At 42.1% G+C, this 16,386-nt stretch overlaps 1 protein-coding gene across 2 annotated transcripts in view; it reads right to left on the reverse strand.

The window, feature by feature from the left end:
• Positions 1 to 16,386, reverse strand: part of tjp1a (tight junction protein 1a) — a 104,244-nt gene that overhangs the window by 50,710 nt on the left and 37,148 nt on the right. The window contains exon 1 of one of the 2 annotated variants that reach the window (XM_080489772.1): positions 194 to 712. The exons of the other annotated variant lie outside the window; for it this stretch is intronic. Coding sequence (XP_080345898.1) covers positions 194 to 217 — 24 coding nt within the window. The 5' untranslated portion in view covers positions 218 to 712. Of the gene's footprint in view, positions 1 to 193; positions 713 to 16,386 lie in introns of those variants that run through there. 2 annotated transcript variants of the gene reach the window in all.

Here is a 16,386-nt window from a genome sequence, read left to right on the forward strand (position 1 = left end):
ACACCACCAACATGATGCAGACTTGCTGCACCAGTAATCATAGTCTACCACGTTATACTGCCCATCCACAGTAAAAAGAAAATGCACCACTTTTTTCTAGCTCTGCTTGCTTTGGCCTCGCAGGACCTCACACATGTTATATAAACCAGCAGCACATTGTTTACATACGAATTTCCTCCGGCCAGGTACCCACCTTATTGGAAGCTTTGGACGACATTTTACACCGCTATTCCGCCTCAAAAGTGGCAGGTTAAAAGTTGCCCCCGTCGTCGCTTCGATAATCACTTGGGTGAGTGCGCTATTTTTTTCCCCCCTTTCCCGTTTTAATGTTCGCCCAGCTGCCGCCACGCCGGGCTGCGTTGTTATTTTATTTTATCCAGGACGACGGGAAACATGTCACGAAAAGCCGCCGAGGGAAAAGTCCAAAGTTCATTATCTTATCTTCGCTGCCCGAAACGCGAACGTCCGGTCAGGTAGCAAGGCATTGAAGAAACTCCGGTTGGAAATTATGAAGGAAAAAAAAAAAAAAAAAGAGCGAGAAAGAATGAAGGACTCGGGAAACAAATGAGTCCGCCTTGTGCCGTGGCGAGCTTGTCGCTAACCTCAGGATGAAAAGTTGTGCAGAGTCTGCATCAGTGGGACGGTGTGCTGCAATGGCAGGCGGAGGAAACCTCTCCCAGCTCAGCTCCGCGAGCAACGGCCGCGTCGTCCCACATCGGAACACACCACTGACCGCACGTAGGGGTGCGGGACACACGAAAAAACGGGGGCAGCTCTCGTACACCGAAAACCGTACACTTTTATTTCTAATTATTTCACAGCGTCACCCAAACATAGTGCAAAACAATAATGCTGTCAAATTGACATTTTTTATCTGTGCTGTCATTGCTGCTTAGTGCAGAGTCCACCCTCGTTATTCCCTGAGATAAACGGTCCGGGATACAACGAGGAGAAGCGACGCCGCTGTCGCTGCTGATGCTGAATGCTCACTTTTACTGTGTGGCGATGGTGAATGCAGTGTTACACAAGGGTTACGAGGTAGCATTTCAAAATGTTACATTTTCAGCAATAAAAAAAACCAAAAAAAGATCTTGTGCTGTATTTGCAAATGATGTATCCCTGTGAAATTAAACTCATAAAGACCCTCCACATGGAGCTGCCCCACAGGACAAAACAACGTGAGCAGAATATTTACTAGTTAGTTGCATAAGAAATTATTTCCCCTGGACTCTTGTGTTTGTGTGGGACATTTAATGGCAGCTAATCTGGTTGTCAACGTAAACCGAGCCTTTCAAGAAAATAAGCGTCTGCACAGACAAATTGGCAGTGGCTGTGGTTGATAAGTCACCTCACAGGAAACCACAAAAGCCATTCAAGTTAAGTTCCTATGGCTTCCTAAACCAGACCCCACCCACAGGATGCAACAATCCTAGCTTGTATTGTTTCACAGTTTACTTCTGTTTCCAGCAAAACAATAAAGCCTACGCAATAAAAAGAAAAAGTAAAGCACAGCTGAAACACTTTAAGACATTATCGAGGTTATCGGTGTCTAGTGTAACATTAAACATATGAATGCAGACACACCCTATCTTTTCCAAACAAACTCAGCAATCACATTCCCCCCAATCTTGTTACTTTAATGATCGCTTCCTCTGTTGTCCTTCCTCAACTGTGGAGGAGGGTTTGTCGGCAGTGTAGGTGGTCTAAAGAGTTAATTCCCGCCAGACATAATCCACCACAGCTAAAATGCCGCCAGCCTGGAGTAGCAGACACGTCTTGAGGGTTGCGAGCCGAGGATGACCTCCGAGAAAGGCTAGGTCACGCCAAGAAGAGGATCAAGACAGACAAACAACTCTTAAAACCCACAGTTATAATTCAATCGGGGAAACACAATCAATTCTATTTGAAGAATATTTGAAAAAGACATCGAAATGGACACGCCATTTTCTGCACAAAGGTTTACACATCCATCCAAGAACACACAGCACATTCAACAAGGAGTCAACATGCCCCAATGATGATACATACTAGTATAGATGCAAGTCTCTCACTCCTTCTGAAGCTCCTTAAACGTCTGTCTGGATCGATCAGTGCGGACAGCAAGATGTTCAACATGATCACTCAAGCGTCAACTACAAATAATTTGCAATCAAAAGAGACTATCTTGAGCTATAGCCTGCTGCTGCTGCTCTATAAAATTAATATAAATCACAAGTCTTCCCTCTGCTGCTCACCTCTCGCGCTCTCACCACAACTGTGGCGGTACCTCAGATGTTACAACAGAGAGGATCAAGACATTAGTGACACTTCAGTGTGATCAAAGCTATCTTTGTCCTCTATGCTTGCATCCCTGCTCCCAACTTTCTCTAACACACAACTACACACACACATACACAACAACAGCAATATTGCGCTTTCGGACAACTGGCAGCTTCAAAGCTCAGGTGCGCTCATGGAAGAGCAGGCACATGGAAGACAAAGGCGAACATGCAGGCCCACATTTGGTTGAAGCACATCACAAGGTTCACTCAACCCAGCGTCTCCTGCAGCAAAAAGGCTAATGTAGAGTGAAACACCATAATGTGCATGGCCTAAAAAATGTAAAGCTGACGGCAGATGCACATTGAATCTTTTGCATAAATAAATGCTGACAATCACATGATGTTGACTAAAGAAGCATGTGATGTTTGATGCGAAACAGTTGTTTGACACTGGAGAAAGCTCCTAACCAGATGATGTGTCCCTGTCTTCATCTGTCATGAGTTAGGTGTCTGTGAGAGGCTGGGTGATCCCTCCTGCGCCCTGTTGACTCAGGTCTGACCTGCAGATCCAGCAGAGCCTCTTTGTTTCTTCATGTTAATTGAAACCTTCTGGAAACACAAGACGAAGTGAAGCTCTCCTTCCATGTCAAAATTCTGTAGACCATGTAAGCTATAGGCGGCATTGTGAAGCTATTTATCAAATGTATGTTTACATTGAGGAAACGTGATTTTCTTTTCAGGACAATAAATTTAGAAAAAAAACAAGTGTGTGATTTTTTTTATCATGTTTTCTTGTGAAAATATATCATAAAACATAAAAAGAAAACTGATGAGTAATTCTATTCCAAGAATCGTTGTTGATCCCCACTTTATTTTTTCTTGATCCAGTTGATATTTTATGAAAGCTGACTACAAACATACGTAAGGGAAATGTTTGTTGTTAGTTTGGCCTCATTTAATATCCATGCACTGCAAGTTTTAACAAAAGGTTTTATTAGATTTGGAGCAGTGGTGAATTTTCAAAAGTGAGAAAAGCTACCATCAACTCATAACATCCAACCATGCACAGTGATGCACAGTGATGTGCGTTCACGAGAGAACCTGCAAAATCTTTGGTGCGTTCATGTGAATGCATAAAAGCTGGTACATGTTTCCAGATAGAACATAGCTATAGAAAAACATTCTTTTGTTCCACTATCTTTTCATTCCATTTATCTATTCATTTGTATCTATATTTGAAGGACTCCTTAGAAGTGCATGCAAATTCTGTTGTGTGCTGACGCGCAACGACAATAAAGAGTCTGTAATCTTTTCAACGAAATAAAATTGAAAGTTAAACTTCGAAATATGCTAAATAAATTTCACTTTGAGAGAATTTTGACCCCTGTCACCTACGTACCACTAATCCCCTCAGTAATTCCTCAAAGGAAAGGGTTGTGTTGTAAATCGTTAAAGATCACTATACAAATATCACATCTCTGCTTACTTAAGGGGCCAACTGTTTGTGACCAGATTAGTATCATATGACAGGATTAGCAAGCATCTCACAAATGCACCCCAGACCTTCTTGGTCAGTATTGTTGAGGCTATTATGGGGATTTATAAGCTGAGAACAAATCTGGTCATAGGCATTCTAGAAACATGCATTTTACATTAAAAGAAAAAAAAGAAAAAAAAGCAAAGTTCAAACTTCAGGGTCAAACGTATTGAGCCATAGATTTATGTAAAGTGTAATGATTCCACCCAAAGAATATTGACAGTGCACACTGCAATACACTGAGGGATTGCAGGTTCACGTCAGGGTGACAAATAGGACAAATATGACCACCAGAGCAAGAGGCATGTACAACCTTACAAAAAGAGTTCCTCTAAAAGTGGTCGTCCACTAAACCTGTCAACTGTTTCCAGTCATACGGCCACTCGCTAGTGACTCATCAATCACACCGTCTCACACCACACAGCGGGAACGCACCACTTTCCAGTCGTTTATGAGGGTGAGTCTAACCAAGAAGCTTCATCATGGCTGAATAATAACATTGCAAGAAAATGCTTTGAGCTAAAAATAAATAAATAAATTAAGAAAAAGCTAATATGAAAACCCTGCCACTGTCTGCATCTTTTTTTGAATATATTTACAACCAGAGAGGAAAAGTTGTTTGTCAGTAGTTTGAAGTGTTGTTATTTTGGGAGCCTTGGTCTACTTAGTTCTTGTGATGAAGAAAAATGCTTTGGGAGTACTAAATTTACCACAGTGGGTCAGTGGCTGATGGTTGTGAACTCGGCTACTTTTAATCTTCTGAAGACATTTACTCCAAGAGGCAGCCTGTGATCGACCAACCCCCCCAAAAAAAACAATTTCCTCTCTGTGTGCCTTGCTCTTGTTGTTTCCCCTCACGGCAGACATGGGTTGCTGAGCCTTTTTATAGCCAGAGAACAAAATCTACGCTGCAGTGAACCTGGTTGAACTTGAATCTGCTATTCAGTGATAACCTCAGACTAATGGTCAAAGTTGCTCAGCATTATAGCAGATGTACAACAAAGTGATTATCTCTCCCTAAGGGAAAAAAACAACAACAACAAATAATTGTCCTCCTCTGAACCCAAATAATGGCCTTCAAATCTCTTTTGTGTAACGTCAGAGCCACACTCATAACAATATGCCGTATGAACCTGGAGAGGAGAACGTTAGCCATTACGTCATTCTTTCCGGTCACGTGACAAGCCCACTGTTTGCAGCAGAATGAGCCTATAAATTAAAAATATGTCATATTCTCAAGGTACAGTCAACAACCCACTCAGCTCAACAATTCAGCCTTTTTCCCTCTATTGTTGCAGCAGCCGTGCAAAATGTGACCAACTTCAAGGAGCATGATTTCATCATCCAATCTTATTTGTTTATAAAGATAAATATTTTACAAAGCGTCTGTGCTCTGTCGGTTCTGTCCTCCGAGTCGTTACAAAGAACAGGCTGTTCTCTAAAGTTTCATATCACAATTCATGCATAAGCATGTCCCCCCCCCACCCCCTAATCTTATCAGTCTACATTCAGACTGTTAACAAAATACTTCAAACTTGCAAAAAGCAGAAAGGAATCCATTATCATGTCAGATGAACACTTTAGAAAATATCCAAGAAAAACGAGAGAAACAAAACTATTGTTTTTGCAGGGATGTGTTGAAAAACTTGAACCCAGGCTTCACTTGCATGTGATTTTTATCATTCTCTGACACCAAGGTGCAATAAGTGACAAGTGAGTGTATAAAACAGTTTGCTGATATGCTATAGGAGTTTTGCAGAGTGCATGTCCGTGTGAATACGTTCACGAACGAGCTATGTAGGAAAGGAGGGAAATACTAAAATTCCTTATCCATTATATTTGTATTCAAACACTGGTAGAGCCACAATGATGTGTTTTGGTGATCGAACAGCAATAGTTATGTGGCATTTCAGCACGGACCATGAATAATGATGAAAGTAAAAAAGACAATAATGAGGCATTCTGTTAATTTTCCTCTTTATCATATGTACAATGTGCAGTTTAGATTTGCAATAAGTAATAGCTTAACTGACAAGAGAAAAGATGTCCACGTGTTTAATTAATTACACATTTCACCTTGTTTCTAAAATCATGAAAAACAGTACTATCCTTTTTCTTTTTATGAGTGAGAAACCTATCTTAAATTATCTTAAATACGTACAGTAAGTTGATCTAATCTGGAGTATGGCTGACGTTCGGCTGCGCAGCAAGTCTCAGTACGATCCTGTCATAGAGTCGTGTCATATATTAATACCTAATCAGCGGTCACAACAAAAATAGATCATGTTAATGTGCCCCATCTCAAGCAGCATGTAAAATGCAATGAAATGGCCCTATTATACAAAAGCTTTGTGTTTTAGTTTGAATTTAAATCTGAAAGATGTCAATGACTAAAACAAGAAGACACTGAGAAATATTAGCTGTCTTTTAAAAAAATATACAAAAATCCTGGTAGGAGAGTATGCGAAAAAGTCATAATTCCATTGAATGACGACAAAAAAAGCCATATATTCTAAAATTGTGAAACAAATTAAAAAAAAAAATTGTTAAAAAAAGAAAAAAAGCCTATGGCGATAACAATGATTGTAGGGTTTCAGGCTCAACTCTCAACAAGGATGATGACTACATCTGCATATTTTCTTCCCGCTTTTCTGCCTCTTTGTTGTAAAATCTAAGTTAAGCAGTTTGCAAGGAGCCAGTGGGGGCACAAAAAAAAAAAACATCTAACAAATCTACAGCCTCAATTGCTGGCAAGAGTCTGCCTGCGTCTCATCTGCACCAGTAGGCATCAACAGGCCCCTGGTTACTTCCCTGGTGACCTTCTCAAGTACTGGAGCTATCTCCAGAGACATTCTGTCTCATTAATAGAACATAATGGGTGGACTTGGAGATTGTTTTGATGGCCATAAAAAAAAAAATAAAAAAATTGTGTCACTTATCTTGTGCAGCAGAAAGAACACTGTAACACTGCATCACCCAAAATCTTGAAACTGTCAAGCTCAGGGGCGAGACTCCTCCACAATTCTTCCATGGTGGCCTTTTGATGCTCTAATTTTGTGCACGCTGAAAACAATTAAAAGCGTAAGACTAGTGTCATGCTTTTTAATTGCAATAAGTAGGAAGTAAAATTAACCAGCGATGGGATGAGTGACACATTTTCTCATAGGAATATTGATCTTGTGCATGTGGAAGTGCCAATTTGTCTGTCTGTTCTGTGTGAATGCCCCAGCATGGTGTGAATCCTCACTTTAATAAATAGGCAATAGACACGAGCGCCCCAAAGCTGCTCCACTTACAGTAAATTGAGAGACAGAATTATGTCTCGGCAAGTCCAACAGCTGCAGCTCAAGTTGCTGTGTGGACAGCAGGCAGCAAGCACTAAAATGCCATTTGACACATACAGTAAGTGGCATGTAATTGATTTTCAAGGAAGAGTAAAGATTTACAAGTCTAATAGGGAGGCAACTGAAGATTTCAGGCTGTCACGCTGTGGAAATACAATTAACTTCTGTCTGAGGGAAGATTTAGTTTGCTGCCGTCCGGCAGGCACAGTTGCCAGCGTTGTGCTGAAACTCACTGGTGTTGCTGAGGCTATGTGCAGTCAAAGGCAAATTGTTCATTTCAGGCAGATTCAGACTGATACTTCATTACTAAAGGGAACTTATCACAACTAATAATAACAATAATTACAATAATTAAAAAACCAAAACAAGAAGAAAAATGTCCATTTTGTTCTTTTCATCCACTTTATCAGTGTTAAGCTGAACAACAGTGTTTATCTGTGACACAAACATGACAGGGTGGTAATACATGTGCTCTTTGCAAATGTAACCACGCCCAGCAGTGGCGTCAGAGAGCGCTCACACTCTGCGGCACTCCACATCATGTCAGCAAGGTGAGACGGTAAAACCACCGGAGGTCAGCAGGAACAAGGGAGATGGTATGTGTCCTTATTTACACATTTGACAGGATACACGTTTTTGTGCGGCTTGGCATTCTGAAACTAAATGGACAAATGTGATTGGCTTGTTCTGTTAACACTGCACTATTGGACAATGCAGGTGAGAACTGTTACTTTAGAAAGGTAGGTGTTGCTGTTGTCACACTGTATACAATCAACTCACAGAATGAGTCAGTGTCTAACATTGTAAGAGCAGAAAAAGTGCCGAATGAGGTTGTTGTTGTCATTTATTGATTTTAGTTGCCCCTCACCTGGATTCGAATGAAGTCAAATCAGCCACAAAATGTTTGGACAACATTGTATCAACTCAATACCTGGAGAGGCCAGAATCAGTGTTTGTTTTCGTGGTTGTACGGCGCCTTGAAGCATGTGAAAAGTGTTGCACTCATCTGTTTGTGTTGCAGCCTGCTGTGTGTGGATCCAAACATGTTGCTCCATTTATTGAAAGTGTTTAACATGATTTGCATTAACTTTTCACGAGGTGACCAAAACAAAAGAAATCCGATACAGCTCCATGTGGGTTCCAACTGTCAGGTCTCCTTAAATATCTGTGTAAAGTCTGCACGTCTTACCTGTTTCGCCCCTTCCTGTTTTACTATGACACTCACCTGTCTTGTCTCTGTCGCTGCACACATGTCCTTCCTGTCTGCCTTCCCTCTGTGCTTCTCATTCCCTAAACCATTTCCCTCTCATTTGTTTGTGCCATTATTTGTGCCACGTTCTTCTTCGTGAGTCCTTGTGTTTGCTTCGTGTTCGATCTCTTTCTGTTTTTGGACTTTTCCTATTTTCTCTGGACCTACCTTTTGGATTACCCCCTCAGGATACCTTTGCTAGTGGACTATGTTTTTAAATAAACTTTTGAATACTATTTCTGTGTATGAGACTGCTTCTGGTTTCGCTTAAGATCCATGAAAACAACAGTCTGCCTATGCAAACAGGCCAGCAGCAACAACCCTGTGGTTTGCACTGTGTGCATGAAATATCAGCAATGTTTAAGCATGCAACTTACACACGTTATCATATTTATTGACAGTCTGGTATTAATGTGGTTAATTATCCTATATTCAGCCTGAAGAAATCTCAGGTTCAATAAGTCTGCCTTCACCTCTTGATAATACAGAAGAAGCTGTCCTCATTACAAAATGACATACATTAAAAAAAAGAACTATTTAGATTCAGTTTATTTTCTTTCTGTGGTTGTTATTCGCCACAACATGAGCAGATACAGACCCGTAGCAAAGAAACTAGCTGACACAGACATTTTTTGACAGAGTGATACATTTTCACTGTGTAGTGTGAGATTCGTGCTGAATGACTGTAGTCTAGATTATATTCTCATGGGTAGAAAAAGAGGCCTTGGGTTTCCTCCAGGTACTTCGGTTTCCTCCCACAGTCCAACAACATGCATGTGAGGTTAATTGATGACCCTAAATTGCCCCTCGGTGTAAATGTGAGTCTGTGTGGTCGTCTGTCTCTCTGTGTTTGCCCTGTGATGGACTGGTGACCTGTCCAGGATGTAACTCGAGCTGGGATTGGCTCCAGCAACCCCTCAACCCGCCACAGAATAAAGCGGTATAGAAGATGGATGGATAGAAAAAGACAATAAAACTCTATGTTCATGAAGTAGTTTTGATGATATCTTAGACCTCAGAATTATAGATAAGATTAGACACCAGTACGGCAAAAATATACATTCCCTATAAATGATTGCTATTTTTGAAAATGTTATCAATATGATTTAAAAATATTACATTTATAAAAACAGATGTATCGATTATTATTTGGTAGTCAAAAAAGTCCCCATCAATCATTTCCTTTTGGTCAATCAAGTAACTGAATGGTTGATTCAAGGTTTCAGGTCTTTCGTTATTTTCAGTCGTATCCAGAGATGTGCATGTGAATGTGACTAATCGGAGCACAACAAAAGTCTAAAAACTGCAGCCTGAATCCTTCACAGTACAAAAGTGTGGGAGGAACTTCAGTGAGGTTTGACTCTGATATCAATATACCAAAATGATGAAAGCCGGTGACAATCCGAGCAGAAAGCTGATAAATGAAAGGAAAAAGTGAAGGGATTATATGTGAGAGTGTGTTAAAGAGAACACAGAAGTGTAGAGAGCAGGAAGCTAAAACAAACGTGCCAGTTCAGGAGAGAAAAATAGGAAAACAGTATAATTGAAGGGGTGGGAGCTGATAAGATGCCAGCAGAGAAAATAGAGAACAGTAGGTGAGCTAACAGAAAAGAGGCTTGAGCCAAAATACACTACAATGTACCACAAAGCTGCGACAAATAAGGGACTGTTTCAAGTCCAGTGAATGCAGCACTGGCCTGAATAAAAGGCGTACCCCCCCCCCCCCCCCCCCCCCCCCCCCCCCGCACGTCAGTGACTCTTCCCATGGTACTGCCTGTTACTGCTACATTCCAACTGTATGAAACCGCGCTTACTGAGCGAAGGAGTGGAAACAGCAGGAACTTCCAGAGAAACTCTGAGCTCCAGGAGAAGCTGAGCATAACAGCCTGAGATGTGCCTGTCAAAGAAAAGCTGCTGTAATTCTGTAAAACTCAGCTGAGTTAACTCTAAAAGTGAAAGTGGCAGTAGGTTCCCGTGCAGCAAATCTGATTTTATGGATCAGTGATGATTAGCTAAATTCATTTCGAATGACTGTTGCGCTCAGTGAAATACAACATAAGAGATTTAGAACATAAAGGGTGAAAATCTTCTTTTAGAATATCATAAAGTTGATTTTTCAATTTAGAAGTGAACTTTGCAGCTTGTTGCACATCACCTCAGTGCCAGACACAAACATTGTGTATTCAGCTGGATTTGGGTTATAAATATCGATCTTAATGTGTTTTGGATCAACCTGCTGTGGAATGGGCTCCTCCACAGCCACTTAACCCTTCCTGTCCTGAGCTGAAGACATTTTGTGCTCTGCCAATAACAGCACCGCCCTGCAAGGCAACATGATGTTGTGCTTTTGGTAGAACGGAGGAAGGAAGAAGTGGAGGATGGGTAGCAGAGCCAGCGAGCTCGCCAGAGAGGCGGATGGAGACACGGCAGCCACAGGGGCTGCTTCGAGCCTGGTGGTGATGAGATGCGATGGGACCCGACCCTGCAGAAGCCCCAGCCAGTGCGTTAGCTGACTAATCCTTTAGCCATCCAGTGCCAGGATCCAGACTCATCAGCTTTGGTGTTCTCTTGTCAGACTCATTTTTATAACGTCCCAGTGGTCAATTCTAACCACTAATGCCCAACACAACGGCCCTTAATGCCAAGTGATTACGGACTGCTGTTTTAGCACATTTGTTGCCTGAAAAGAAAGAAAGAGCCACAAGGCAGCGAGCTGTCTCCCAGCTCAAAGGACCAGCCTGATGAACTCAGCACAAAGAGAGCAGACCTAAAAGCCAGTCTAAGCCACCTCTCTCGTGGCGAGCACTGTGGGGCCTGAGCTGGGTCAGAAATGAGCTGGGTGGTGGGTAGGGATTTACAGTGCCCTATTCTACAGCATATACAGTTCCTGTGAGCTCATACGTGAGGAGAGACTGAATGTGCACATCCGGATTTTTTGGGCATGCCATACTGGGATATATAAGACTGTATGTTTAAACTTAAAGTTGGTGGTGACAGAGGAGGTGAATGAGGACATTTTGACCGGGTATAAAAGTCAGATGTTAGGGTCCATAAACAACGGGAGAGAAAGGTTCCATGGAACAATGATAGACGAATAGAGAAAAACTTTGCAGTATTGGTTGAATAGTTTGGAAGAAAAAAAATTGGTGAGTGTTCGCATTGTGTTTGACTTTGCTGCACCACCAGCAAAGAACTGAGTTTTGTGTAGAGATGTTATCTTCCCTCTATTTGCCTACAGCTCTCGTATCACCTGCGGCCCCCCTCAGTTGCCACTGTCCTAACCATGTGACACGAACAGTAAACAACATATGGAAGCAGCACTTGTGCAGCAACACCAGGGAACACTGAGCAAAAAAAAAAAAAAAAACACTTTGAAACTACATGTCTATTACTAACAACTATTGGCCAAACACTATTTATAGGAAGTAGTCAAACTAATAGAGCTCTTCTTTTAGGTTTTACATGCTTTATAATTTTATACGAGCGCAGAGAATTTACATAGAGATAAACTGAGCTGCTTCAACAAACAGTAACTACAAGTAAAAAAGATAATGGACACTTGACATTTGAGAACTACATCAAATTATTGTCAAAATGGTTAAAAACAATTTAGGTAGAAAACAAAACATGCAGCAAGAAGCCCTCTGGCTTTTAATTGGCTTCTCAATTTCAGTTCGGTTGCTTTTCTTTCCTGTGATTTCCTCTGAATGGCCTCATTGCTGCTGTGTGTAACTAATGGAACACGCATATCTTTAATTACGGCAAGCGTATCAGAGGGAACATTATGCAGAGCACAGCTACAAGGCTGTGATTAGGCCTGTTGTCATGCTGTTAGTCAGTGCGTAATGTGCAGGGGCAGCAGTCCCGCGGGAAGGTCACACTGTATGACACATGAGGACTCTACAGGACAGCAGCGTTTTAGACCAGAAAGGATCTGAATCACAACAGTTAACCTTTGCTTCCATTCATTCATTCATATCTCTCTCTCTCTCTCTCTCTCTCTCTCTCTCTCTCTCTATATATATATATATATAAACACACACACACACACACACACACACACACACACACACACACACACACACACACACACACACACACACACACACACACACACACACACACACACACACACACACACACACATATATATATATAGAAAGAGAGAGAGAGACAGACAGATATATATATAAGAATAGTGTATATTTGTTCACTAAATAATTCAGTGTCTAAAAACACTTGACATCTTGTATGGTAAGCCTTGATTCAAATCTGCACCATGTAGTATAGGAAAAGAATGAGAATAATCCCCTTTGTATTTATATATAGGCTGCACGACATTAAGCGCGGACAAGATTAAATGGATTTCACACAGAAATCCTTTCACTGAAAGTTCACACGGAAACACTGATCTGAAAGCAGTAAAGAGAGGCTTTACGGGACTGGACTGCCTGTGAGAAAATCTGCCCCCTATATATTATCCTCAGACTAAGTTGTGCATCGTTCTGGCATAAAGAGAAGGAAAGCTGAATAACAATAGGAAAAAAAAGCCCCACATTAAAACGTCACTTTCAACACGGATCATGTTTTATATATAGTCTTAGGTTCACATGTAGATAGGGAAATGATACAACGACGAACTCTAAACTTCTTCGCAGTGCAAACTCACAAAATCCTCAGCAAAAACAGAGGAAACAAAAACAGTCAATATTGCAAACCAGCCTCAGATTCAACAAAACACTGCAGCTTCCCATGGTCAGTGGTAAGAAATGATATTCCAAAATGATATTCATAAACTACCTTAGAATCTTTGCTTGTGAAATGTATTAGATATCAAACTTCAGAGTATCTGTCTATATCTTGTTTTGTTAGGAGCCTCCGAAAAAAACGTTGGTTTTACATTGTGGTTGGTTTGGAATTTTTGAATTCATTAGCGTCAATACGGACAACCTTATTCACTTCACATACAGATACACAGTGACTGTCAGATGATGCAAAGTAACAGAATTAAATCCAGTCAACATCAACGTACTGAGTTCAAGTCGTGCTGCAAATTCAAACTACAGATGTACAAACAACTGACAGTTCTTCTTGTTCAAAGAGTGATGAACAAATTGCAAAATACCCTTTTTCACGATGCCCAAAAGTTATACCTTTAAAATAAATATCTCCTGTCATCTTCCCCCAGAAGAGCGAACATTTTAACATCACCAACATGACGGGAACAGAGCACGAAACACCACTGAGTGACAGGTCTGACAAATACGAGAAAATAACATTGCTCTACTTAACTATAACCTTTCAAAACTTGGCATTCGCTCTGTGCGAGTCAAACTGTTCCTCACATTCACTTACCACACATACGTGGATAGGCCTGCACGCGGTCTGACTCCGGCTACGGTTCACCCTGAGGGATGCTTTCGCCCATGTATGTGTCCCTCCACATGCACGTGCAGAATGCAACTCAGTGCCCGTATGAGTGAAAGCAGAGCGATCCTCAGCAGCACACAGAGTGGACTGAGAGCAGAGCCAACCTGGTGTGACATCTGTGAAAGCCGTGAGATAATCTACATGACACTGCCACTGATACAAGTGGAGATATTGATTTAAAAAGCAGCGACTCTAAAATTAGATTCCTATGCGTTCTGGTTGGACCACAGGCATGCACCTCTGTGGTAATTTGAGCCTATAAGGGCACGGCTGTGATCAAAGCTCTTGATAATGGAAACCCTCACAACTCCAGCAGTCCTGACTGAAGTCAACCTAACAACGGTGGGGCCCTCTGGTCTGACCTCCTGTTCCCTTCCTCCCTCCATCCTCTCCCTCTGTGATAACAGAGACATTCCTGAGCTCGTTCTCTGCCTCACTGCAGGCCTCTCCCTTAATTCCAGCTGAGTGTGTGGAATGTTAGGCCGAAGAGCCGTGCAGCCAGGCAGCTAGAGGCGAACAGACGAGAGGAAATGAACAACATTAATAAACTCAGGTCGGTTATGGCTCCCGGTGCTTCTTGCACCGGGATGCCCACAGCAGGACGGACCAGCACATGTGCATCATCGTCATCACACACACACACACACACACACACACACACACACACACACACACACACACACACACACACACACACACACACACACACACACACACACACACACACACACACACACACACACACACACACACACACAGAACATCTGCATGTGCAAATCTGGAGCAAGTCAATCCATATGTAGCTGTGTAGTTGGATTAAATATGCATGTGAATTAGAGGGGTGGACTACAGCAAAGGATGTCGCTCACATGAACATGTGAAGGTCAGAATCCCTGCTGCAAGACAAGAGCATTTTGAGTGAGCAATTTTTTCATAACAACGTATTTTCCGATCGGTCTCCCAATCTTCAGCTTTCTGACAATTGAAATCATTGTGTTTGCAATTGACGTACAAAAATGTTTGACCTCAAGGCTTTGTTGTAGCTCTTCTCTGATCAGCAGCCCAAACCACTCAAGTAGAAAGTTGACAAAATGAGCAAATTCCAGAAAATCGCAACCCGGTCTGTTCAGAGCCTGGTCAATTTCACATGAACAACTAAAAGGTGTGTTCGAGGGAGCGAGAGAAAGAGAAACAGACAGTCATAAAACTGGGAGAAAAACAAATCTGCTGAAGGCCAGGTGAGCCCAGCATATGGGTGAAAAAAATGAGAGGATAAACTAAGAAAGGATCAAAGAGTGGGGGGAAAAAAAAGACTTTTGGCAAATGGTAGAATCTAAAAAAAGAGGAACGAAAAGAGGGAACACTCTGTTCTACAGAGGCAGAGTGAAGGGCCGGAAAAAAAAGATGAAGGGCAACATGTATCGGAAAGAGTGATATACGGCACTGCAGCTGAGTCCAACTTTGGGTATAAATCTTCACCGCTCCTCAATGCTTCTGGAAATCAATTTACTCCATTGAGTTGCTGCTTTATTTATGGGTCACCATTAGGGACAAACCATCAGCAGCGATGATGACTGAGTTGCAGTTACGGAGAGGTGGAGCTTGGTGGGGCAGCGGGGGTGTCACCAATCCATCCATCTGCCTCGCCCAAGACTCAAATGAGCAACAAGCCAAAAGATTGTGTGCTGGATTTGTAACAGGAGAAGTCATGCAGCCTATCAATCAACAACCTGGGACAATCACAGAATAAAAAAATATCCAAGCAGCGCAAAAGCGTCGTTTTTTCACTGTAGTATGAAGTCAATCAGTAGCTGTTTCCACCTCCAACCACTGAAGGTGTGTGTTCACACATGTAAGGATGTGTGTCTGCCGATCCGTCTGATGAGAAAGCTGTCCTTTGTACAGAGACGACGGGATCCGGGGCGACAACGCCACAGAGCTGTGACGTTCTCTGTCACTGTACTTGCTTCGCAGCACTTTGACCTCTTCTTGCTCACGGACACCACGTCTCCCTCCTTGTCCAGTCTGCCTGCTGCGACTCCATCGCCACCTGCCCGGCTCCTTGTCTGCCGGTCAGTCTGCAAGCACCGTGCAGGACTAAGGAGGCCAGCCAGCAATATTAAAAGAAAACAAGTCGGAGAAATAACAAGGGGATGGAGGGATATGAGGACAGTTAATCTATTGGCAACGTCACTGAGGCTCTGAGGGAGCTTCCTCTGACAACAGGCCAGATTTATATGCTGTGTTAGGTCTTTCCTTGAACAGTGCTACTGTGGCATTACTCTGGAGATAGCTGTTTGGAGACTTAGAAAAAAAAAGAAAAAAAAGAAGAAGAAGCATGAAATACCATCTTTATTCATTGCAGCCCAGAGAATCTTCTAGTATAATGTAGATGGGATCAGGCGTACTTCAACGTTCAAAGGAGGCAACAGAACAGCTTGAAGGAAAGGCGCTGACCCGCAGATGATAAAATCCCTATCACCTGATGGATCAGTCATCCCTTGCTGCTCACTTTGCTGCCCTCCGCCCGCCCTCTCTCTTTTTTAATGAAATATCTCCAGCTAA

This window comes from Lipophrys pholis (assembly GCF_963383615.2).
Source record: "Lipophrys pholis genome assembly, chromosome: 2".
In the NCBI taxonomy this organism is placed as follows: domain Eukaryota; kingdom Metazoa; phylum Chordata; class Actinopteri; order Blenniiformes; family Blenniidae; genus Lipophrys; species Lipophrys pholis.